Source organism: Aethalodelphis obliquidens, unplaced genomic scaffold, assembly GCF_003676395.1.
Source record: "Aethalodelphis obliquidens isolate GAN/ISIS:26980383/991018 unplaced genomic scaffold, ASM367639v1 scaffold30, whole genome shotgun sequence".
NCBI lineage: Eukaryota > Metazoa > Chordata > Mammalia > Artiodactyla > Delphinidae > Aethalodelphis > Aethalodelphis obliquidens.
The window spans coordinates 7,710,420-7,736,479 of record NW_020837974.1 but is presented as its reverse complement, the minus strand read 5'-3'; the positions used below and the strand labels follow the sequence as shown (position 1 = coordinate 7,736,479).

At 50.0% G+C, this 26,060-nt stretch overlaps 1 protein-coding gene across 11 annotated transcripts in view; it reads right to left on the bottom strand.

The window, feature by feature from the left end:
* Positions 1-26,060, bottom strand: part of CUX1 (cut like homeobox 1) — a 372,932-nt gene that overhangs the window by 267,649 nt on the left and 79,223 nt on the right. For all 11 annotated transcript variants that reach the window (XM_027126061.1, XM_027126065.1, XM_027126068.1 and 8 more), the window contains exon 2: positions 25,815-25,925. In XM_027126061.1, the coding sequence (XP_026981862.1) occupies positions 25,815-25,925 (111 nt within the window). The remainder of the gene's footprint in view (positions 1-25,814; positions 25,926-26,060) is intronic.

The following is a 26,060-nucleotide window of genomic DNA, read 5'->3' as shown; positions in this document are numbered from 1 at the left end:
CTCCAAAGGCCAACAGGTGCCCACAAATCTATCACTGCCTTTTTTTAAAAAACGAAAATTCAAACTGTTAGAGGACATTGCTCCCACCGACATCTGGCCCCGCTACTCCTTTCACCCCCCAATATCTCTGAGCCTGGCTCTCCATTAGCATCCTGCCTATGCCGCGGAATACTGACAAGAGCCCACCGGAGAGAAAACACCAAAACTGGGCCAGAAGATGCCCCAAGAATGGCTGAGCTCAGCCACATGCGTGTCGGAAAGCATCACTTAACCTGCCCAGAGTTAGATGAATTGTTCATTTTCCTGCAGCTCAGTATATAAGCATTTACCAGGTTGGGAAGGAAAGCAAATGTTCCCCAGACACCTGTGCACAGGGTGCTAAGCGACACTGAGCAGGGAAGCGACCTTGATTATTTAATCACAGCCACCGTAAGGAGGACAGATTCCCATCCAGGTTGAACTGAGTTGCAGAGACGTTAAGTGATAGACCAGCAGCTGGTGGAGGCAACATTTGGACCCAGGACTGTGTTGCTCCAAAGCCCCCCCCCCCCCACACACACACACACACTACACAACGTACACCGCACGCTGGCTCTCAGAGGGCCAGGGGTGCATCGCCAGCCGCCAGCTGCTAACGAGAAGAGGAGAACGACAGCAGGGGAGGGAAAGAGCAGGGTCCTGGGGTGGCCGGTGGAGGGGGGCAAAGATGCTGCTCACTTTCTGCCCTAAGACAGGTGGTTGGCAGAGTGATCGGGCAACACTCCCCTTTCCAGCCAGCCAGCTGTTTGGTTTGGAGCAGACACGGCATGAAGTGTAAACTGTTTGATATAATACCGGATACAAAAGTTGGGACCGAAAGACACACCTGCAGAAACTGGGCCTTTGGGAATGAGAACTCAGAAAACTTTGTTCCATTTCACTTATTCTGTGAAAGCAAATCTATGACCCAGCGTGTCTGCATTACAGACAAGACGGTTTCCCTGCTGGGAAATTTTCCTATCCCGGCTGCAACGCTCCACCCTGTTAGCTCTGGGAGTCACCCTTTTCTCCCTTAGTCATACTTTTTTGGAAGCCCTCCAGCCCTCAAGCTAAACCTGCAATACCCTAAAAAGGTAGGTGAGTGGTGCTTCTAGGACTGAAGCATCTTTCTCCACCTACTGGAACAGAGGTTGGGTACGTTTAATGCAAAAACAGACCTGGGAAACAATGTGTGCTGGCACGTCTGATAAAAGTGCACTTACACCACCGACCGAAAGGCATGAAAAACAGGATTAGGGGAGGGGCAGGAAGGGGGAGGAAGCGGGGAACCTCTCCCGGGTCTGTGACTTTACAAGTTGCTCCTAGCATTTTCTAGTCTTTTAAGGTTTGCAATCAACTCTGGAATTTAGCAATGCAAAAATGCCCCTTAGAACCCGTGTGTCCAAAGGCTTAAGCGGGGTAATTAAAAACTCAGGATTCTTCAAAGAATGTTATCTGTTGACGAGTGAATATAATAAAGGCTTCATTACTGAGCCGTGATCCCAGCATGAGACGAAGCAGACCCAGCTCAGGAATGCCAAAACATTAAAACTGCCGGACAGGAGAGAAGGCAAATCTGCTCTCACGATCGGGTTATCACACCACAACCGCTGAACGGCAATCTCAGCGAGAAAGAAAAGCCAGTAGCTTGATGAAATTAACTTCAAGAACTAGATTCCACTGAGAGTACGCTTGCAGCACAAAATAAACGTACTGGATAGTTCTTTTTCCATCTTCGAGATTCTCCAGGCATGATGGGAGGGCCATATAGTCTACAGAGGGAGCCCACCTCTAAGCAGGGCTCCCAAAGGAGGTCTCCCCAGAGCAGTGACGAAGTCTACCCCGTGCGAGTCCTTGGGAAAGCGCAGGCTGGGGCTAGCGATGCACTAACTTTCCCTTCACGCCGCCGAGCTCCTGCAGCAAAAAGCAAGGTGGAAAGAGCCTCTGGCGGGGCTCCTGGGTCCCCTCCTCCAGGGGAGCAAGCCGGCGAGCTGTCAGGGGCTGAGGCTCCACCAGACCTCAGGGGGACAGGAACAAGCTGCCCCCGCTGGCTGCTTCCATGGAAACGAGGTCAGATTGGCAACAAGCCCCAGCTTTAAAAGAGCCACCTGCCTCAAGGAAGCCCAGCACGCTGCCCTTTTCCTTCAGACTTTTCGAATTTACAGCGTGGAGATGAGCTGTGTGGGGCAGTGGACTGTGGGGGGAAGTGGGGAAGCAGACCCTTCCGCCACGTCCCGGCCCCTCTGCTGACCTGGCGTGTGACTCTGGGCAAGTTGGTGTCCCTCTCTGGCCTCAGTTTTCTCCAGAACATGACAAGGTGGGCTAGTGATTGCTAAGCCCCTCTCCCTCCCCCACCCCGTCCGCAGCTGTGACGACAGCATTCTTGGGGGGGGGGGGCGCGGGCTGGATCACTCTGCACACCTGCATTACAGCATGTAATCAATCAACCAACCCCAGATCCAACCAAGGCAGGAGGAGGATCTGAGGTACTGTTCTTACCTTCCCAGAACATACAAAGTCGGAGAAAGCACATCACAGAGGGATGAAATAACAACATAAGGAAATACTAGAAGAGCATCTACAATTCAGAGCACAAAGGGGGCGAGATGCCTGGTTTACTGAAGTGCTACACCTGGCCCTCAGCGCAGGTGCAGCCTCCGTCAACAGGGGGCTGGCATCCTCTGTGTGAGCTTGTTTCCAGCAACTCTCAAATCCTTTTCGCCTTTGGGGCACAGGACCAGAAAACGGTCAGCTTTGCCAACTTAGTACTAACCCCGCCTCCTTCAAGGAAGACCCCTCGCGCTCAGAAGGAGGGTGGGTTTGCAAGCAGAAACGGCAGAGCACTGACGCGACCGTTCTTGGCAGGGATCAAAGTGCACTTGCCCGGCCTCCCTATCAAACCAATCAGGGTACCAGGCAGCACTGGGTGTGAGGCCGTGTGCAGCTTTAAACACCCCGGGGGCCTGGATGTTGGGGGTCCTGAGATAAAGTGCAGCACAAACCTCACCCCACTGTGGTACATCCATACAAAGAAGCTCTACTCAGCACTAGAGGGAGGAGCTGCAGGTACTTTCAAGCACGGCTGAGTTTCAAACGCATTACAGTGGAGGAAAGAAGCCAGACTCAGGGGCTGTATGATCCGTTTATGCGACATCCTGGAAAATGCAGAACTGGAACAGAAAAACAGATCAGTGGCCACCAAGAGCTTGGGGGTGGGGAAGGGGCTGACTAAAAAGAGGCACAGAAGAATCTGGGGGACGAGGGTGCTGTCCTACGCGATCACTGTGGCGGTGGTTCGTAAAGGCACACATCTGCCAAAATTCCCAGAAGCCCCTAGAAAGGGGTGAGTGAGTGTACACCTGACTAAAAACCCTCCTCAAGCGGAGGACGGAGCTCCCACTAACCTCACCACGCCAGTACTGCAAAAGGAACTAGAGTGCAGCCAGAAAGATGAAAACCATTCTCACTGACCGGTATCTTTAAAGCCTCGTGAGTAGCTAGACCAGGATACTCACTACGATAATTATTATTCGCCCTTCTCCCAGCTTCTGTGGGAGGTGGGGATGGGTAGGTGGTAAAAGTGTGGGTAGAAGAGAGAAAGAATTTTCTCAAGACGGTCTCCCATGATTTATAAAAATCTATGGTGCCCGGGGCTTCCCTGGTGGCGCAGTGGTTGAGAGTCCGCCTGCCGATGCAAGGGACACGGGTTCGTGCCCCAGTCCGGGAAGATCCCACATGCCACGGAGCGGCTGGGCCCGTGAGCCATGGCCGCTGAGCCTGCGCGTCCGGAGCCTGTGCTCCGCAACGGGAGAGGCCACAACAGTGAGAGGCCCTCGTACCGAAAAAAAAAAAAAACTATGGTGCCCATTAAACTCAAATCCGCTAGAAAGTGTCGTGAGGATAAAATAAATAAGCAGAAAACCACTAACATCATTAATGGAAAGGACAGGAGACTCGCTCGGCCTGAGCGCTTAGCGGCGTAGGGTCCCGTACTCCAGGGGTGGAGAGCAGAGCGCACAGAGTGGGGGCTCTGGGGCCGGGCTGGCCGGCTCCGACGTCCTGATGCTGCCACGTCCTGGCCGGGCGACCCCAGGCAACTTCAACCTCGGGCTCCTCCTCTGCAGGACGGGGGTGAGACAGCTGGCCTCCAGGGCCTGTTGTGAGGAGTGCGTGGAAGACACGTGCAGAGCACATGAGCACAGTGCCTGGTGGGCCGTGAGCTCTGAGCGCTAACACCCATGATCAGTATTAAGACCGTACTTTCTGCTTGTGAAACTGCTTTAAGTCACCCAAAGAACACACACACGCACGTGCACACACAAGCACGCTCGTACTTGGAGGTATTGTCAAGGGAGCACCACAGAGAGCATCACCACCAAGTCATCTTCTGGGCGGGGCCTTGCAGACCTGGTTTCTACCCTTCACCATACTCCAAAGCAGAGTCATCTCTACAGGATGCCCGCCCACTCTCCCGCTGAGGTCGGGGGACTTCCCTCCGGGGCACCGCCTACCAGGGGCTCGGACATGTGAACAACCCTGGCCTAATCCAAAGCTTGGTGATCTCTGGTCAAAAACAATCCTACAGATGCCCGGCACCGCCCCTGCACAGAATGGAGCCTCGGCCGGCCACAGACCTCAGCTTCCTCACATGCGTGATAAGGAGACTGGACCAGACAACCTGGAGAATGCTTCCAGGTCTGCCCGTTCGTGACGATGCTCATTTCCACAGGCCTTCCGGAACCCTGAGATCATTCCCAGCCTCCCCCAGGAGTGACAGCACTAACATCGTTCACAGGCTGCTTTTCCACGCTCACGACTGAGGCTGACCCCGCCCGCACGCCCTGACCACCCAAGGTCTCAGGTGGTCACTGGACACACGCTCCCCGAGCATCGCTGTGGGGAGATGGAGAAATGCCAACCACAGCCTTGGCTTTCTACATCCTACGTCCTCATGGAGGAAGAAATCATCCAAGTTGTGGGCAGATCAAGGGAGGCTGGGTGCCCCAACAGGCTCCTGAGTAAGAATTCGAGGCGCTGATTCTAAGTGCAGGTCCCCAGGCCCTTACTGGGAGATGGCGTCTCGCTCCGTGTAGGGTGAGGCCCAGGGATGGTAGCTTTATTTAACAAGCACACACCCAGGAGACCTTTATAATTAGCTAACTTAGGGAAATGCTGACATAGGGTGGCTCCTGCGTGGCTAGAAGTGAAGCTGATTTCTTAACCTTTAAAATTTGGAGACACGAGAACCTTGGCTTTGCGACCTGTAAGTAACTGGTCTGGCGTGATTTCAAAAGCATCCAGACTGAAGCAAGTCAATGAAGAGACAGGAAGCCCGAATGCAACCAGCAGGGCTGGTCACCTGTCCTTCACCATCCTCAACAGGACACCCACCGTCTCCTTCTGCACACCTGGTGGCCAGGTGCCACCACACATCCGAGACCTCCCACCGCCCCATCCTCCTGGCTGCGCTTTGCCAAATCCCTATCCCACCGTCTTCACGACCACAGTAAGTCTGTCCACTCTCCCCTAGCACGCAGCCCCCTGCTCACCCTTCAAGGACAACTTCTCCTACTTCTCTGGGAGAGCGGATGCCGCTCCCTGGAACAGAGTCCCTCTCCTCCCACCTCTGTGACCTTGACCTTGCTCTGGAATTATACCCCACCACACATGGATTCTCCTTTTCCCCCACCCTACCCCCACCTAGAACAAGCTCCGGCCCCCTCGGGGTGGGGAAAACCACCCCCTTAAAACTTGTCCTTCCCTAGTTACCCGCGCCTCTTTCCTGCCCTTCTCAGCCCAGCATTTTCAAATTCACCGTCTCTCCTCCCCCGATCCCACGATCAGCACCGCCTGGAACTCAGTCCTATCTATTCACTGGTGGTCTGTCTCCTCCCTTTGAAGGCGGCACTGCGAGGGCAGGGGCTTGGCACTCTGTTCACTGCTGTTCACTGCTGCATCCTCAGCGCCTGGCCCAGAGAAGGTGCACGACAGGTATCTGTTGAATGGATATGACATCACCTGCTTGTGGAGAGAGCAGCCGTTTCCCACGGAGCCCCCCAGAGCAGGGGCCCAGCGGTTCCGGTCCCACCTCTGCTCCCGGGGCATCCATGCTCCACGCCACAGCGTGGGCACCAGCTCTGCGACGTGTAGGCCAGGCCGGGTCACTCCTGGGCATGCACCCTGTGGCCCTCTGGCAGGGCCTTAGGCAGAGCAAGGTCCTTGTTCTGCAGCCTCGCTCTGGAACCTCTCCAGCAGCGGCCAGAGCCCCACCATGTGCCACCCCCTCCCACCCCCATGGACTGATCACTCCTGGTGACCGCCCCACGCTGGCCCCAGCCCAGGCCAGGACTCCTGCATCTCCCCCGGAGCCCCTTCTCTTTGCTCCAAGTGTCCTCTGGGCACTGCCCTCACCGTTTGGTCACTTATTACTCTTTATCCAAACAGTCTAACTCCACACCGATCTCTGGCTGGGCCAGGGGTGCCCGCGGGGAGCTCTGGATACCCCAGTGCCTTTCAGGGGCCCAGACCACAGCCGACTCTCAATCTCAACTGTCGTCCCCACCCCCCGCCCCCAGCTGTCACTCGGATCCCCCCCCTTCCCTAAGCGAACAGGCCGCCACCTCGTCGTCGCCCAGGGTGATGCTGTTTTCACCTCTCCCCCTAGAGGACACAGCAAACCCAACTGTACTTTGGCCAGAAGTGACTTGAAACAAACCCGAAAGTTTACTTTGGAAAGGAGTTAATAATAAAAGTTGGAAGGCGTCTTCGGGACGATAAACACCTCCTTTTTCCTTTCTCCCGACTTCTGGCTCAGCACCCTTGCCTGGTGGAAACGCTTTCTGGGACACGACCACAGGGTTCAGGACGACGGGGCCACCAACTCCAGGGAGGATGAGGCAGGGGAGGAAAACCTCACAAAAAGCCAGAAAGTGTGTTTCTTGTCTCCTGAAAGCTGCGATACCATTTCTGTAATCTACGTTCATTGTTCTTGTAAGGAAAGGCTCTGGTCTGAGAGCTGGGTTTTTAGAAGTCGGACAGATTCTTGAAACCCTGCACCTTGCCAGGAGGAGCGAATAAGAGCCCAAAGTTTCCAGAAATAAATGCAGAAATGGAAGAGGCACCTCTGGAACCCAAAAGAAATTATTCCGTAAGTGTAGAAGGTTGTCAGAGCAATACCACCAGAATAAACGTCTCTGATAAGGAGCTAAAACTGTAATGAAAATAAGGCACTTTAAAAATGTCACATTAGCTATGTTTAACATAAACAAAAACAAAAGAAAGCTGTCATTTCTTTTAGTGCCTAACTTAAGTAGGAGGAAGACAGAGAGACTTTCAAACTTCTACAGCACGAGTGGACTTTTAGAAGAGAGTTTGAACAGGTTAAACTCTGAATTTTTAAACATATCCTTTGAACAATAACCTGTATTCTGTTTCACAAAGAGACTGAGGGGGCTACAGACTTCCTGGTAAATATATTAAGGCTCCCCGGCGGGAGAAACAATTCCTCTTCTGAGTGGCCACAGAGATTTCAATGCGCTGAAATACATATTTTATACTGAAAACGTTTTATTAACCAGTTGATGGGAGTTGGGGAAAGAGAAGGGAAGAACGATCGAATAAAACAAACTTTTTCCAAAAACCGTAAGTGGCCCTTCCAGCTTTCTAACTACCATAAAGATCACGTAAAAAAAAAAATTATTTATGTATTTTTTTACAATACAAAACAGAAATAACTTTTTTTCATCATTTCAGAGTAAGGCCCTAAAAGTTTCCCTAACCTAGGGCTAGAAGACATAATGATTATTTTTAAATGTCTGCTTAAAAATTAGAAAGTCTCAACGGTAAGCCACAAGTATGAGAACTAACCCTGAACGTTGCTATTTCTGTTCAAGCACCAGTGTAAATGAATGAATACATTCATCTTCACTTTATAACTAAGATAGTCAATGGCATTAAAGAAATGTAAAAATTAGGGAAACAACTTTTTATTTTCTGTGCAACATGAAACCTATGGAAAATTGTCTAGAAATCAGTATGATCTTAACATCACTTTCTTCTGCCGATTTTAACTTTAAAAAGAAAGAGGGCTTCCCTGGTGGCGCAGTGGTTGAGAATCCGCCTGCCAATGCAGGGGACACGGGTTCGAGCCCTGGTCTGGGAAGATCCCACATGCCACGGAGCAACTGGGCCCGTGAGCCACAACTACTGAGCCTGCGCATCTGGAGCCTGTGCTCCGCAACAAGAGAGGCCGCGACAGTGAGAGGCCTGCGCACCGCGATGAAGAGTGGCCCCCGCTCACCGCAACTACAGAAATCCCTTGCACAGAAACGAAGACCCAACACAGCCAAAAAATAAAAATAAATTTAAAAATAAAAAAAAATAGTGCGGTTCCATAACATTTTAAAAAAAAAAAGAAAGAAAAACAATAAAGTCTGTTAAGAAATCCACGCCTATCGATAACGTGGGAATACGGGCTTTAATGTTGTTGGCTTAAGAAAAAGGTAAACAGCCAGCTCCAGGTTCTTTTTTTTTTTTTTTTTCCGGGGAAGTGTCCACTTACATATAAATACTAACAAAGGCTCTGTAGTTTTTGTTTTTTTTTTTTTAAGATCCTCAGAATCCCTGGAATAATGCCTGCCAACTGAAACACCTACTATGAGTTTAGTAATGGGTTATGCAAACATAAATTACAAGGCCAGACATTTTAAAAGGGAAAAAAAAAGGTGATTTATTGATGTACTGGAGACACAGCAGGATAGAAGCACTATTTCAATTTTCCATATATTCCTCAACATTGCAGATGTGTTAATGCAAAAAGAATTTTTAAATAAAAATGACTCTCAACTCTTTTGGTTCTAACATATGAGTTCATTTACTTAAGAAGGGTTACCATGGAACTCCTTTCCCACACTTATAATCAAGAAAATTAATACAGTCCAACATTTTATCTAGTTTCAACTACGAATGGATTTGAAAGGAAAAGACAAAGAGAGAAAGAAAGATAAACATTTCCCTTATACCAGCAAAAAGAATTAAACCCCAAGTTCTACTCTTCACTTTATTAGCCCAACCTGCCCTGGTCGTATTTTTCACTTTAATTTCTTCATCCCTATTCACAGGTCATTTTTTCCTTTTCCGGTCTCCTGTCACTGTTGGAACCAGCATTTTTTTTTTTCCTTTACCGTGGCAAAGTAATCATCTGAATATACGTGGAATACTTTTCATGGGTTGTTTATACGTAAACAAAATAAATAAGAATATTCTCATCATCAACTTTTAATGGAAGGGAACAGAAGCTTTCACCCTTCCCCGAACAGGTCATGGGAACTGCATTGGGCTAATGAAAACCCCTGAACACACATCAACAGAAAAGCCATCTTCATTTTTCTTCAGTTTGCATGTGGTTGACAGCATCACAAACGGTCATCTTCCAAAGCACGTGTGGCTGTGGCTGAACAAGCCTGCCTCAAAAGTAAGCTCGAAAACACTCTACTGACAATGGACGCACATTTGAAAATGCAAAGGCACAGAAGGGCATCTCTGCGCCCTGGCGCTGCGCATTCCTCCCCAGAGAAGGCTACTTTGTGTACGTACACACACACACACACACGCATACGATATGGGGTCCTGGCACTTTGATTATGTGAACACACCTGACCCCAGGGAAATAGGCTGAGACCAGCCCCATATTTCAGACAAACCAAACAGCCAATAGACAGTAATGGCTTTAAGCTACTGATGACCTGGGCCAAAAATGAAGAACCGCTTAATCTTCTGAAGGAAACTGTCAATGTGAGGAGGCCCACAGCCGACCTTTCGCCTGATCGTAATCACAGCCACCTATGATAACAGAGCGGGGTTTATTTTTATGCCTGGCTCCAGGCTACAATGATCAATCCTTCAGTGTTGACTGTTTTGGATCCACACGACGAGCAGAGTGAGTTAAGCGTGTGTCATTTTCATGGATCCCTGGAGTCGGGCATGGAATGAAATCCACCTAAGAATAAGGTCTAGAGTAATTCCACCCAAACTCTAAACACCGTATAAAGTCTCCCCAGATTAATCTACAAATTCAACACTTTTCCAATAAAAATCCCGAGAGAAATTTTTCAAATGGCACCGAATAAATGATTCTAAAAGTCATACGGAAACACAGTCTAGATGGTTTTGAAGAACCATGAGGATGGGCCTTCCTCTACTAGATATCAAGACTTAGTAACAGTATGGAAATAATTATGGCAATAATATAGTAATAACCTTCCAGACAGTGTTGGGTTGGACAGACTGGGGCCTAGGGGCGGGCGTGGTGCCTGGCAGAGGTGCAGAAGTTAACCCTCGGGAAAGGGGGACTCCACGGTAAATGGTTCTGCGTCGAGGGGCCCTCAATGGACAAAGATAAAATTATAGCCTCACCCAGTCGCCATCCACACAATACTTTACAGGCCTGATGTAAAAAGCAAAACCAAAAAACTGTTGAAGGAAAACACCAGAGACTGTTTTTATGACATCAGCATAGGGAGAATTTCTGAAATAAGATAAAAAACCCACACTTTACATCAAAAACTGGAAAAATAAAAGCCACCTGCATTAAAATTAAAATCTTCCATGTGACCGAGGACAACATAAACACAGTGAAAAGACAGGCCACGGCCTAGGAGGAGAGAGCAGCCATGTACACACGCAACAAAGGATCCAGATTCTGGGTATGAAAATTTCCTACAAGTCAGTAAGAAAACAGCCAACAGCCCGATAGGAAAATGGGCAAAAGATACAAGCAGTTAAGACACAAAAGAGGAAACTGTATAGGCCAGTCATTGTACAAAAGGATGTTCTCCCACGTTAGAAATAAGGAAATATAGCAAAACCCAACGAGGATGTGGCCGGAACAGGTACTGGGAGATGGGGGGGCATGACAGCATGTAGCCACTGAGGGCAGCTAACTGGCAACACCCACCTGGCCAAGCTGTGACCGGGGACCACACTTCTGGGGGGTTCACCTCGGTAAATTCCTGAACCCACTCCCCAGGACGGGTATAATAATAAAGAAAGAGTGTCAACAACAACCAAAAATCCACGTGCCGTCTCAGGAGGGCAATGGATCTGTGGCTCACACACACAGCGGAATGAATTTTTAAAAGACCAGGTGGCAGAGGATATATACAGATATCGCAAGATACCATTTGCCTACCATGTGTGTAAATAGTAAAATAGATATATATATATAAAACAATATCTATTGTTTATGAGTGCATAAACATTGCTACGAATGCAAAAAGCATACAGGGATGAAACACCAGCTTCAGGATGGATTTATATCTAAGGAAGAAAGGAGGGGAAGGCAGGGAGGTGGAATCTTAGCTGCAAATATAACAGTTTATTTCTGTTTGAAAAAGAGGCATCAGAAGCAAATGGACGAAACGTTAACATCTTTCCAGTCGTCATGAAGGGCACAGAAACCTGTGTTTTGTTTTTATACTTTTCGGTATGCTAGAAATACTTCATATAAAAAATAATAATAATAAACCCGGTCACACGGCTTTGCATATAAAAGAACTATGTCATGCAGGTAAGATCCTGTGTGAGGCCTGTGAGTGGGACCCAGGGGAGGCAAAGGCAGCCGTACCTTCTGGGTCTTTCTACCCAAGGGCCACTCCCTCGCACAAGAAGTTCTTGGAAAATGTGTGTGCCGGGGTCTGTTTGACTCAAAACGTTTGCAGGTTAAAATTTACCCAGTACCTTACAAATGCAAGAGCTTCTTGTGACACAACGTTGAAGGCGGAGTGGGAGGTGTTAGGAGCTGAGGTTGCCCCGCCTCCCCAAGGCTGGGGGGCGGGGGGGTCCCCCAGGAAGACAACTGTCCTAACTGTCCAATCTCAGGATACCTGACGGCAGACGCTCTTGGCAACGGTGCGGAGACAGTGAACGGATGAATAAATACGGGGTGAAATTGGGGCCCCAACTGGACTTCGGAACTACAACAGTGACCTTTTAAATGTGAAGTAGGGAACCGCCAAGGGGGGGCCCTGCAGCTGAAGTGGCCCAGGATGCAAGTTACCCATGTGAGAAGTAATCCAGCCTCTGTGCCCTCCCAGGACTGTGCTGGGGAGTCTGGCTGCCAGGGAGGCAGTTGCCGGGGGGGCTGCGGGGGGCTGCGTGGGGCAGGGAAGGCGGCTCCGGGGACCCATCCCACCCCAGGGGCCTCAGACCTGCCACCAGCGGGCCTGCATTCCCAACCTCCAGGCAGCTTCTCCGCTTCTGAGCTGTGACGCCCTAGTGGACCTCCTCCCTCCTCTAAGGGGCTCAGTTTTCCTCTCGTTGAAATGGAGAAAAATATTGTACCTATTTCACAGGGATCCTGTGTGTTAAATCAGCCAATACGGTTAAAGTCTTTAGAACAGTGTTTGGTACACAGTAAGCGCTCAGGAAGTGTCAGCTGTTGTTATGAGCTCTTCCCGCTGTGTCCCTGCAGTGACCAGAGCCCTCAACACAGAGCTGCCCAGGTATACCCCAACCCACATACAATGGGATCGCCATAACGTTCTGCTGTGTGCAGAATGAATTCTGAATAGAAAAACCCCAAGAGGTAAAGTAGGTGAGGCCTGTTGAGAAGAAAGGGCAGCCCGGAAGTCTTGGGCCCATGGAGGGTGAACAGGAGTGAGCCGGACGGGGAGGGAGTGGGCCCAGCTCAGCGCCCTCGGATCTCGGCCACGCTGCACGGCCATCAAACAACAGAGGGGACCTGGCCTGCTCAGCCTTCGAATCCAGTCAGTGGCAGGACCAGAATCAGGATCCAAGTGTCCTGGTTCCCGATACAACTGTCCTTTTAACTGTATCAACAATACCATAATGTCTTCCTGCTAAAATACTGGACCACAAAGAAAATTATCACCCTCTGCACGGTAGGCGCATAATGCTCCCTGTAGATTACTTTTTCTGCAACTTACATTTTCTGCAACTTACATTTTCAAGTTAAAACCAAGACCCGACAATAGTTAATAATCAGTGTTCAGGACTTCCCTGGCGATCCAGTGGTTGAGACTCCACGCTGCCACTGCCGTGGGCCCAGGTTCAATCCCTGGTTGGGGAACTGGGATCCCGCATGCCGTACGGCGTGGCAAAAAAAAAAAAAACAGTGTTCAATGATTAGCCCCAACTATTCCCGCCCGTAGCCGCCTTGGGCAAAGAAAGAAAAACTTAAGACAACAGATCTCAGGGTCAGCAGGACCTGTCATCTGTCTCTTTCTTGACTGACAAAAATCTCAGAACAGAAGGGGAGATATTCCCGTGCTTTGGGTTATAAAAACTCCCGTAAGGCAACCAGTGTTTTCAAGTAAACGTCAGATTTTAGCCTAACCGCTCTTCCCTGGGTATAATCCCGCAAAACGCACACCCAGCACATACAACACCCTTTAAATGGGTATGTCACTTCAGAGCGATACTCAAAAAAAAAAAAAAAAAAAATATATATATATATATATATTCTTTTGGTTGTTTTTTTAACTAACAGAAGAGAAACCGCTTACAATTAACTGACTAAAAATCGACTTTTGGAAGCTAAAAGGGGGCAGTCTGACACAATGGTTATGGCCTCGTTCTTGGGAGTCTGTCTGCCCGGGAGGCAGCTGGCTTGCACTCTGTAAAGTGGCACTAAGGACACCCACCTCCTTGGGTGACCGTGATGCACTTAGCATAATGCTTGGCTCTTGGTAAGTACTCGATAAATATTAATAAATAACAGTTCACCACAATTTCAACCAAATTTTATGGCTTTCCCATTTAACCATCATACCTGACAAACTGCACACAGCAAGGATGTTTACTGAGAAGAGCTGTGAGCTCCGGTCTATACCCGGGTTATTACTACATCCTATGTAGAATGACATTCTCTACCCAAAATGTACTTCGGTTGAGGTTATTGACCAGAAAGACAAGCTACGGGGATGCTCCCAAAGAACAGCTTCCAGAGATAGAGCTTAGGCAAATATTTCCACTCCATGAACAGTAGCACCAATGCAAAGGGAGAGAAAATGACCGTCTAGACACATATGGAAGGAGTGTATTTTAATTTAACTGAATCTATTCAAGTCTGCCCTAGAAACTAGGTCTATAGCTTATAGACCTATACATCTACTTAATGCTTTAAGAGTATTTTTGTGTGGGGGGACTTCCCTGGCGGTCCAGTGGTTAGGACCCCGTGTTTTCCACTGCAGGGGGCACAGGTTTGATCTCTGGTCGGAACTAAGATCCCACGTGCTGAGCGGCGAGGCCCCCCTGCCGCCCCAAAAGAGTTTTGTTTTGTTTTTTTAAATTTTAGTGCTCATTTATAGCTTTCAAATTCACTCGTGAACACAATTTCTCCTTTTAAAAGATTCGATTCCTATAACATACACTCAACAGGCCATTTATTGAGCTCCCGCTATTTGCCAAGGTTACTCTGGTCCGTCTACAGCGTTCTGTCTGACTCATAATTACCCTGCAAGAGTTGTCATCACTCCCATTTTCTGGATAAGAAAATGGAGGCTTGGAGGTTATACAACTCAGAGTGGTCTCGACTAAACTTCCACGCCACATGCATCTAATTACAGCCTTTTCCTTCTGACAGTTATTAAACTCTCAGAGAATCTGTCTGTTATACTTAAAATGGCCCTTTGAAAACTGCTAGACACATAGAGGAAGCGGCACACGGGCTCAGGAAGGAAAGGGAACGGCAGCCCTGCGACATTTCAGTGAGTGAGTTGGGACAGGCCGCTCCCGGGAAGCAAGCGGGTCCTGAGGGCTCTGCAGATGCCACACGCAGCCCCCAGGTCAGGGCTCCTGGAGCAGTTCTGCCTGCTTCCTGTGTAACCAACACGGACCAAGAGATTAACTCTTCATTGATTACCTTCGAATTCACTTTTCTGGGCCAAAGGCAGTCAAACAAAACAAGGCCTCCCTCCAACTCAAATGTTTACCGACTGAAGTTTCTGACAATCCGAATGGAAAAGCTCCCGGTCTTAGGAAGCAGAGGGACCGAATCTGGTGTCTCAAAGTCACTAAGTGATAAGAGCAAACACAGGCCATCAGGCGTTTAGCTGAAAGAAATTACAGGGACCCCGCAGCTAAGCAATCTGCCCAAATTCAGCAAGGGTAGCAGCAGGGAGCTGTGCAAAAGGTCATTTTCCATTTTTTGATTCAAGAAACTGTCCTAACTTCCTGAAGATCCTTCCACCCATCCATACTCACTGACGTACTGTCCTGTTTTCATTCTTATCACCACCTGAAATTATCCTGTGTGTCACTTGTTTACGTGGTCACTGTCTGCCTACTCTCCACATGAGCCAGAACCTTCTTTCGGTGTCTTGCTGTATCTCAGAACCTCAGACGGCCCCTGGCCCAGGAAAGGGCTCAGAAGGAAGGAAGGAAGGAAGGAAGGGAGGGAGGAAAGAATGCAGGAAGAAAAGTGTTTATTGAGCACCTACTATATGTTCCTTGAACAATTGAATTCATTTCACCTGCCCAGCAGCTGGGATATTGTCAGTTCCATTTATACACATGGGGTCTGCGTCCCAGAATGCCTGGTGATCTTGGTCAAGGTAACTTAGCCCAAAGATCCTGGTCACCACTTACTGGCTTGTCCACTCCACTCCAGCCCAGGACTGGCCACTTACTTCCCAGGAATCTCACATGTTCCTCAACATGGTCTCTTGAAGTAAGCAGAATATACTTTTGCAGATGGAGGAGCTGAGGTTAAGTTTCTGTCCCAATGCCACTGAGCCATGCAGCTAGACTCACTCCATGTGGCCAAGTCTGAGCTAAGTCCTCTTCTGCTCCAGAGGCCTCCCTGGTGCCTTGGGAGCACACTGCAGGGTCTCTCTGGAATGAGGGGGAATAACGTGGCCACCAGCCATTACCGACTGGGGGCTGAATGACATTTGTGTTGCATTCATTACTCTATCTATCACCCTCAAGGCAGGTTTTCTCTCCTAGGGACCCAGAAGAAACCAGAAAATAACCTCTTGGGTTGATAAACTGGCTTAAAGAGTTTAATTGGTAACAGTTAAAAGTTCACTTTTAATTTTTAAACTTTTTCTAGTTAAAGTCTTCTTATAACTTAACGGTGGGTGATTCTGGAATGATTAAACACCCAAGTTGATTATTTGGGCTTTATAATCTGGCCAAATATTGGAGCAGCCTTTTCCAAACCAAGCTGGCCACTGCCCAAATGAAATCCACAAGACCCTTTTATGTAGGGAATTTCTTCAGAGGATAAGAGAGAACAAGTGTGGGCTTCCCTGGTGGCACAGTGGTTGAGAGTCCGCCTGCCGATGCAGGGGACACGGGTTCGTGCCCTGGTCCGGGAAGATCCCACATGCCGCGGAGTGGCTAGGCCCATGAGCCATGGCTGCTGAGCCTGCGCGTCTGGAGCCTGTGCTCCGCCACGGGAGAGGCCACAACAGTGAGAGGCCCGCGTACCGCAAAAGAAAAAAAAAAGAAAGAGAGAGAGAGAGAGAACAAGTGAACAGACCACCTGTGCAGGGATTTCCCACACCCCACAAAGAAAGGCATTATAAAAAAAAAACCCTTAATTGAGATATAATTCACATATCATAAAGTTTATCTTGTTAAAGTGTACAGTTCAGGGCTTCCTTGGTGGCGCAGTGGTTGAGGGTCTGCCTGCCGATGCACGGGACACGGGTTCGTGCCCCAGTCCGGGAAGGTCCCACATGCCGCAGAGTGGCTAGGCCCGTGAGCCATGGCCGCTGAGCCTACGCATCCGGAGCCTGTGCTCCGCAACAGGAGAGGCCACAACAGTGAGAGGCCCGCGTATCGCAAGAAAAAAAAAGAATCTGCCTGCCAATGCAGGGGACACGGGTTCGAGCCCTGGTCCGGGAAGATCCGACATGCTATGCAGCAACTAAGCCCGTGCACCGCGACTACTGAGCCTGCGCCATAGAGCCCGCGAGCCACAACTACTGAAGCCCGTGTGCCTAGAGCCCACGCTCCGCAACAAGAGAAGTCACTGAAATGAGAAGCCCACGCACCGCAACAAAGAGTAGCCCCTGCTCACAACTAGAGAAAGCCCGTGTGCAGCAATGAAGGCCCAACACAGCCAAAAAAAAAGAAAGAAAGAAAGAAAGTGTACAGGTCAGTGGTGTTTGGCATATACACAAAGTTGTGCAACCATCACTACTATCTAATTCCAGAGCGTTTCCATCATCCCCCCAAAAAACCCATAAGCATTAGCAGTCTCTCCCCATCCCCCGGCCACTCCCAATCTACTTCTACGGATTTGCCTATTACGGACATTTCATATAAATGCAATCACGTGGCATGTTGTGTCTAGCTTCTTTTACTGAGCAAAATGACTCAAAGTTCATCTATATTATAACATGTTATTCCTTTTTATGGCTGAATAATATTCCATTGTATGGCTGTATCACATTTTGTTTATGGATTCATCTCTGGACGGACGCCTGGGTCGTTTCTACTTTTTGACTATCTTGGATAGCACTGCCATAAACATTCACATGCAAGTCTTTGCGTGGACATGTTTTCAGTTCTTTTGGATATATACCTAGGAGTGGAAGTGCTGGGTCACAGGGTAATTCTGTGTTTAACATTGTGAGGAACTGCCAGAGAAAGGCAGTTCTTGAAATTTTTTTAAAATTCTGTACAGAAAATAAAATTAAAGTGTTAAGTAAAATTTTATCTGCCTGTTTGAGAAATGAATCCTGTAGAGCAGTACAGTTAACATTTTTTAAAACTGGAGTATAGTTGCTTTACAATGTCGCGTCAGTTTCTGCTGTACAACGAAGTGGATCAGCTATACCTATACACATATCCCCTCCCTCTTGGACCTCCCTCCCATCCCGCCCCACATCCCACCCCTCGGTCATCACAGAGTACTGAGCTGAGCTCCCTGTGCTATACAGCAGGTTCCCACTAGCTATCTACTTTACACATGGTAGTGCGTTTATGTCAATCCTAATCTCCCAGCTCATCCCACCCTCTCCTTCCCCCACTGTGTCTACATGGCCGTTCTCTACGTCTGTGTCTCTATTCCTGCCCTGCAAATACGTTCATCTGAACCATTTTTCTAGATTCCACACACATGCGTTAATATATATTTCAAAGATTCTGTTTTGTAAAGAAAAGATTCCTAAACTAATGCTATAAATATGGTCACCCAGCGTCCATGGTGCTCAAGGTGCACAGCTCAGTACACATGATGGGTGGAGCCACAGCTCCGGCCTACAGGCCTTTCCCCTTCCGAAGCGGGAGGAAGTAATCGTACCAGAGCTGCAGACTCAGCAGAGGGGCTGCGTCTAGATTCCTGGGTCCCCGATGTGAGTGGTCTGCGGGGCACTGGGGGTGTCCGTGTTCCTGGATGGTGTCCGCCTGCATCCCCCGGTCTTCAAGCTTACAGGCCTCCTCCCCACCACTACCCTTCCTGAAAGGCCCGTGTCCCTAGAGGCACATCTGGTCTGCCCTTCTCTTTAAAAGTCACAATTTGTTAGGGCTTCCCTGGTGGTCCGACAGTTAAGACTCCGCACTCCCAACGCAGGGGTCCTGGGTTTGATCCCTGGTCTGGGAACTAAGATCCTACATACCGCAATTAAGCCCGCGCACCACAACGAAGACCCAGCACAGCCTAAATAAATACATAAGACTTAAAAAGCAAGAAACCATGACTGTATTCCAATAAAACTTAAAAAAAAAAAAAAAGTCCTAGTTATGGTTTAAAAAAAAGTCACAATTTGTTGACAGTATAGAAGAACAGGAAGGAGACAATGAATGTCACCTGTACCCCTCCGCTACTCCCTACAGAAATAATATAAGGTTAGCATTTTGGTGATTAACCCTCCAGGCTTTGGGCTCTGTATGATTATGTGTATTTAATAAAGTGGGATTAAACTAGTAAAAAAGGTCACAATTTGTCAAATCAGTGCAGTGGGTCGTCAATGAACGTATTCCCGTGTCCAGTGAGGCACCAGGAAAACTAAGCTCGCACTTCTAGTCTCCCATGTGCCTGAAGCCACACAGGCCTCCATAGTCTGTCCATTTCTTGAAAACAAGAGAAGAGCGAAGAATTCAGTCACGGCTCAACATGCAAGCATATCCAGTTGTAGCGAAGAACGTCTGAACACTGTTTGATAGTTTAAAAAGCTTGGGGAGTCATTCGTGAGCTCGTTTAATCCTCATGCCAATTCCACGATGCAGCTGTAAAGACCGTCCTCACCTTGGCCACCTGACCGGCCCGGGACCCCTGCAGGGCCATGTGGGGCAAAGACCCCCACCCCCACCCCAGGTTTCTCACCAATCCCCAGCCACGCCGTCTGGAGGCAGCCTGTGCAGGACGTGTCCATCTGAGTTGCAACTTTATTTTTAAGTGACGCTCTTTTTCCAGGCTGAGTCACTCCCTGCAGTGTCTATATAAAGGCTGTAGAGGCAGTGACTAAATGCATTTGGGCCCGGGCCACAACTGTATTACTGCCCCCTCCTTCCCTCCCCCAGCCTGCTGACTCCTTTCTCACAGGGAGCGCAAAAGGAGCCACAAGGTTTGCAGCGTCTTTCCGTCCTTCTGTCCCCCTCACCTCCGCAGAAGGGGAGCAGCTGGCTCACGCGTGCTGGAGACGGGCTGGGGGCACGTGACTTTTTATCTCACTCAGAAGGAGTCCATCCCGATCAATAAGAAAGTGACTGGGGACTTAAAGAAGGCGCCCTCGCTCTGCCCCCACCTGCCAGAGTTGGGGAGAAATCCACAAATCTAGTTCATTTCAGCCGTGGTGCAAGATTGCTTCCCGAGTTGTATGTCAAGACGACTCCTGACTATTCTATAACGGTTTCCTAAGAATGTAAAAATCAGAAAAACACTCCAGCCAGAGACAGAGAGGGCAAATTAAGATTCTGGCGCTCAGGAAATGAACGCCCGCGAACAGGCGGTTATGTCAGCAGGAAAGAGAACGTTCCCTTCACGGAGCCAGGCCTGCTGACCCGGGAGGCGGGGCTGTGAGGCTGTGGGTGGTGCCAGGCCCAGGGCCACCTTCCCCATCGGGGATCGAGGGTGGTCAGGGAGCCGAGCCCCGGTCAGGGCGGGCACTGAGCTCTGTCTGTCACGACGGGAGCGAGAGATGGTGACGGAAGAAAGAGGCCACGTGCGCTTGCGCAGGAGAAATGTGGGAAACAGACCCAGGATGTGAGCCTGGTGGACCAGGTGTCACGAGGATTAACACTCAAGAGAGCAAGAAATGTTGAGGCAAAAATACATCAGGGGAAAAAAATGACCAAGGAGAGTTCCCGAATTGCAGCTGCGTTTTAAACCTCACGGAAGAGATGTGACCCCTTTCATAAGAAGCATAGATTAATCCAGCGAAGTCTGACAGTCAGGTGCCTGAGACACATTCTGGGTTAGGAGCTGGACACTCTGCCAGGACAAAAATGAGGCCCAGAGATGGTTCTATGATAAAACTGCAGCATCTCCAGGCGGAGGTTTTCCTTTCCTCCTCCCCATAAAGGATGGTCCTTCTGTTGTTGAAAAGAAAGGCAACAAAACAAAAACCATCCCTTGTGCTCCGTCTGGAAGCAAGTCTAATCTAACACTGAAGACCCTTCTTCTGATAGTTGAGCATCATATTCAAATAGCTGGAGCCGCTGAGCTGGGACGGCACCCCCTGCAAACCTCCCGTGACCTGACTCTGTGGGCCTGCACCACTCCAGATGCTCAGCCCATCGAGGAGGCAGCTAAAAGCACCAACTCAGGAGCCAGGCTGCCTGGTTTCAAGTCCCAGCCTGGCGAGTAGCAGCTGTGAGATGGTGGTCAAGACAAACGTTTGTCCCAGGAGCAAACTTAAAAGTTAATCAAACAGAAAACCAAGAAAAAAAGCAATTCCTGGGTAGAATCATGAAACCCTAGCGTTGCAGTTCCTATCTCCGTCCCCACCCGCCATGGGAAGTAACTCAGTTTCCAGGAGTAAGGAGCCCCGTGTGCCCTAGGAGGGTTCTGGGCAGGGCCCTCCACATCCCTGGTCCTCTAATCTGCCATTAGGTTTATCAACACTGAGGCATCAAAGGTAATCCCGCCCACACCCTGGCTCTCTGATCAAGGCAACAGAAAAGCAAAAGGCACAGGGTTTGGGCCTGCACTGAACCCACAGCTCTGGCTTCAAGAGCTTCAAGAAAGCTGCCGCCAGCCTAGCCATGCTCTTCACCAGCCTCGGGCAGGGAGGATGTGCCAGCCAGCGTGGAGGCACCTGCCCCTGCCGCCAGCCTGCAGGGCCCCGCATCAGCGGGGGTGGCCCAGTTCCTCTACCACCTCCCGGTCCCCAAAATCCAGCCCGGGGGCCGAAGTGCAGTGGCCTCTGCCCAGAGGTCAAGGCCTCAGCATTCATCTGTCACGCAGCCCCTTTCCCCCACCTTTCATCCCCCCACCCCCCAGTCTGGGCACAACTAGGAGGAAGGTGAAGGGGGAGACACATACAGAGCTCCCCAGGTGGTGCGCTGAGACCACTGAGACCACCAAAGCGTGCCCTGCAGCTGTGCATTAAGCCAGGGGCTGCTGGATGAGTTTCAGAGGGTCCAGGAGAAACTAAACTATGTGCAAACGTGTGCATTTCTCAGGGGGCAGGTCCTTCCCCAATGCTTCAAAGGCTGAGAACCAAGGCTCAAAAAGCAGCCCTGCTCACCTACAGTAAGAATCACTGTGACACACGCGGCTTGGAATTTACCAGCACTGACCTAAGAGTGCTTCTGGGGGAAAGTCTGCGTTCAGAAGATTCCAGAGACACTGTCCTATACTTAACATGCCTTATCAGGATGGTGTACTTGCTTGGTAAGAATATAAGGAACTTTTTAAGAACGGGGATAGGATTTTATCCCCAGGGCCAAACCATCTGGCACGTGGAAGTGCTCAAAAATACTTGTAAAATGATTACCTGTTATTACACACCAACTTCTGGAACACTTCGGGTGAAAACAACCTATATTTGTTGTGGGTTGTTTTTTTTTTTAAGTTCCTTGAACTGGCTTTGAGGAGCAGAAGACAACTGTATCTCGTGTTTCGTAGTATGTTTTCCAAGTTAATGCTCGTTAACAAACACGTACTAGACTCTCGGTGCTGGGCCTGTGTGGAGCTCTCCCCCCCCGCACACACACACTACTCACTACACACACATTACATACTACACACACTACATACCACACACACACACACACACACACACACACTACACACACATAGCAACCCTGTGAGCTGGGCCCTGCCAATTACACTTTTTACAGATGATGAAACTGAGACTTTGGGAGGTTAAGTCATTTGTCCAATGACACCAGCCAGTAAGTCACCTGCAGCAATAAATACAAAAAGTGAAACAACCTAGAAACACCCCCCCGTCTTTTACGTTCAATTATCGATCAGAAACTCAACAGGGAACGGATGTTTAGTCACAAAATTCAAATTTAAAACGTTTTCCTTCGAAAGGGACTCTTTTCTGAGTCAAAGAAAGGCATGAAACTTCATATGCAGAGTAACTGCATCTCCTTCAGATTAACTACAATCTGGAGTTGAAAAGGACAGAAGCAAGACTATCAATTGACTAGGAATGTATTCATTAATGACACAAAACTGAAACTGAAAGAACTGCATTCTAAACAAAAAGTCTTCAAGGCTACGGCCTCCGCGGTGCCTCTTGTGCTCCTGGCTGGTGGGGTGGGCACTGACCCACCCCTGGACCCGGGCTTTCCCAGCTGCCCTTGGGCAGCACCAGTCCAGGAAAACACAAACTCCCTGTCGGCAGACGGCTTCACTCACCTCTGACTGCCCCCTGAAGCCTGAACCTGCCTAACAGACTTACTAGACACTCAACAGACTCCCTTCCCAGAACAAAGAGGGACATCAGGGTTTTCATCCAGAATCAACGCACTTGGTGTGACGCCAGCAAGACCAATGGCACTGGCTCTGCCCTGCCAGCCCAGTCCTCACTCGGTTGACTGTGTGAGGCGTGAGGATGCTGGTCTGTGTCCACACCCAGAGATGCCCCCCGCCATCAACAAGCCAATTTTTTTTTTTTTACCCCTGAGAACAAAGTTCTAAGCAACCTTCATCTTCACACGTCCAATTTCCAGAAGTGTTCCCTCGACAGTAAGTGTTAATCTGTCCTCAGTTGTTTAATAATCAGAAGAAATGACTGATGTCACAGACGGGTCAGGCTCCTCTGGACTGAAGCTCCAAACAAGGTGATGACCCGATACCTGACCTGAGTCCCAGGCCCCACACTCGTCAGAGCCCCCAGACACCCCCATACCATAGGACCCCTAAGTCCCGCCATCATGTACCCCAGAGGACCTCGCTGAAGCTACCCACCCCCACCTCCACTGCAGCCTTAAGAGGTCTCCAAATCTGCAGAAGGCACTGGATGGCTGGCAGCATAGGTGAGCCTGTCTTCTCTACAGGGTCTTGCCTCAAGTTCCCATGGGAACCCCACACCAAATTCAAGGATGGGTCCGGGATTGGGAAACGCAGGGGAGCCATCAGGGCAACAGCCGGTGAGCGGCTTCCCCCTTCCACGCGTCTTGGAAATGTGTGCCGCAGCGAGGCCTCCTGACTGTGACAGGAGGAGCCCGAGAGGGCACCAGCCCCGACCAGCTGGCAGAGCCAGGGACAAACAGGATGGCAACGTCCATCCCTTCCAGGCGGGGTTCTGCATCCCCTTCTCCGTGGAAGACGGTGTCTAAAAACGTGCCCTGGCAAAACCTGCAGAGATATTTCCCAACCCACATCCTACAGCCCCGCCCCCCAAAAACAAAAAAAATCAAGAACGCCATATCCTATAGCCCCCCTAAAAAATCAAAAAAAATCAAGAACAAACAAACAAACAAAACGTGCCCCGGAAAGCAATGCCCCAAATGGCTCTTCCCCACCAGGCTGCTCCTCCCCAAGCCTCTTCCACTTACTGGGATTAGGAGATAAAATGCGAAGTTTGAGGCTAGGTTTCATCAAGTAACTGGCTTGGGATTCAACATAGGCCATGGATGGGGCCCGGCGGCCAGTTCCTGCCCCACGAGCCCTGTTTAGATGTCAATGGAGGGACGGGGCCCGGTCGCTGAGCTGAGCCCGAGGGGGCTGGAGGGGACACGCCCTTCCCCGGCACCACCTTTAGCTGACAGGACCTTGGGACCCAAGAGGAACACCCAGGCATCCAGTTCTCTTCAGCGCACTTCCTCACAGGACGAATTGTATTCACCTGCGGTTGTCTGACGCCTCAGAAGCGTGACCTCGCCTCCTTTTTAGATTTTTCTACGGCCACCCCTGGACATATGGTCACCAAGGGAAGGACAGTGAGAACACAGGACAGCGGTGACAGCTAGTTGCTAGATCAGCGCTGAAGGTGGCTCGAGAGACACACCTGACCCGGGCTGGTCTAGTGAAACAAAGTCAAAGACAAGACCGCGAGAAACCCCGCGGCGAGACCCTCCCGGAAGGTCTGCTCTGAGCAGCCCAAGAGGAGGAAGGTGGCCTGTCGCTCGACTGCCTTCTCTGATCCTGCCTTTGCTCATGACATGACGAGGTGGAACGTGGAGACCAGCAGTCCACCCCCAACCCCAGCGGCACGGAGGACAGCAACCCCCAAGCCTGAATCACTCTGACCCGCGTGTCTGGTCCTGATACAACACGGAAGATCCACATTTCAGGGCAGGGTGGGTGGAGAGGGTAAGCAATGAACCTAAAATTTAAAACTCAGGTGGGTCTGCCCCTACAGCCTTACGTCTTTCCACTGGACTACCACGATTTTTTCTCCTAAAATACTTATTCTGAAAATAGCGGGTTAATTACTTGTTTCCCCAAATGATTCACAGTAACACTCCCTTAAACAGCAAGCTCCTCTGGAGCACTTAAAATGGGTCCACTTTTAAGCAAATTCAATTCACACATCATTTTCCAGGACTATTATAAAAGTTAGAAGCATCCCTCCCAGAAAGCAGCTTTTCTTCCAGGCCTGTTCCTTTGTTCTCCATGGAAGAATCTGGAGGCCTGGCAGCCAGGGCTGAAGCTCTGAACACCCGCCACGCGCTCACACCTGAGTGGAGGGTGCAGGAGGCTGGGTACGAGCCCTTGGCACAGGCACCACTGTGGGTCCAACTGGCAGAAGCTCACGGAAAGCAATCCTCACGTCTGCTCAACTGTCTGTAAAACTCTCCTGTCTTTTTATTTCTTCTGAAGCCTTTGATAAGGACTCAGGGAACAAGGGACCAAGAAAATAGGGCAGGAAAAGGCTGCCCCAGCCACTCTAAACACTGTCCTCTGAACACATACTTCCAAAAAAGAAAAATCAGGAGCTCACGAAGTGCACATTTCCAGTGCCCTTTAAAGCATATTTCAGGAAACACAGAGGCAAGTAAAAGGCCAGACCAGACTAAACGTCTGTTTCGCAAGAAGCATCGGCATACTGCATCCTTGGATGCGTGCAGCCTGCAGGTGCCCCTCTGAGGCCCTGCCACCCGGCTCTGTCCCTGTACTCACGCTCCCTAAGGACACGGGGTGAGGTCCTGCCTACAGACATGAGCACACGGGCATGGAGGGGCTGGGGTCCTGCCCCTGGCTCCCCAGCTGGTTCAGCGTCTGCATCTAGAATTCACTCGGGCTTTAATCTGGTCCCCAGCCCGCACAGGGGCTCGCTGTTGGGGCCAAGGGCAGCGGAAAGGAAGGAGCAGACGGCCCGTCTGCTAGGAATGAAGTGCTCACGACACAGCCTCCGAACGCGCGCTGGGACGGGAAGACGCCCCCTCTCCTGAGAGCCGGGGAGGGAGACGCCGCTGCTCACCTCTGGGGTGTTCTTCTTGAACTCTCGGCTCTGCTCGATGAGCCGCTTTCTCGACTGCTCGCTTTCATCCTGCCGGTTCGCCAATACTGTTGCGGTGGCATCGAGTTCCCTCTGCGGAGAGAAACGAGAAGGGAAGGCGAGATTGTAATTGCACTTTGTACGGGAGGAGAGCACATTTGCACCCGACCAGGGCACCGGGTGGCGGGGCGGTGGGGGAGCCCGTGGCTCCAGGGATCACCACCTCGT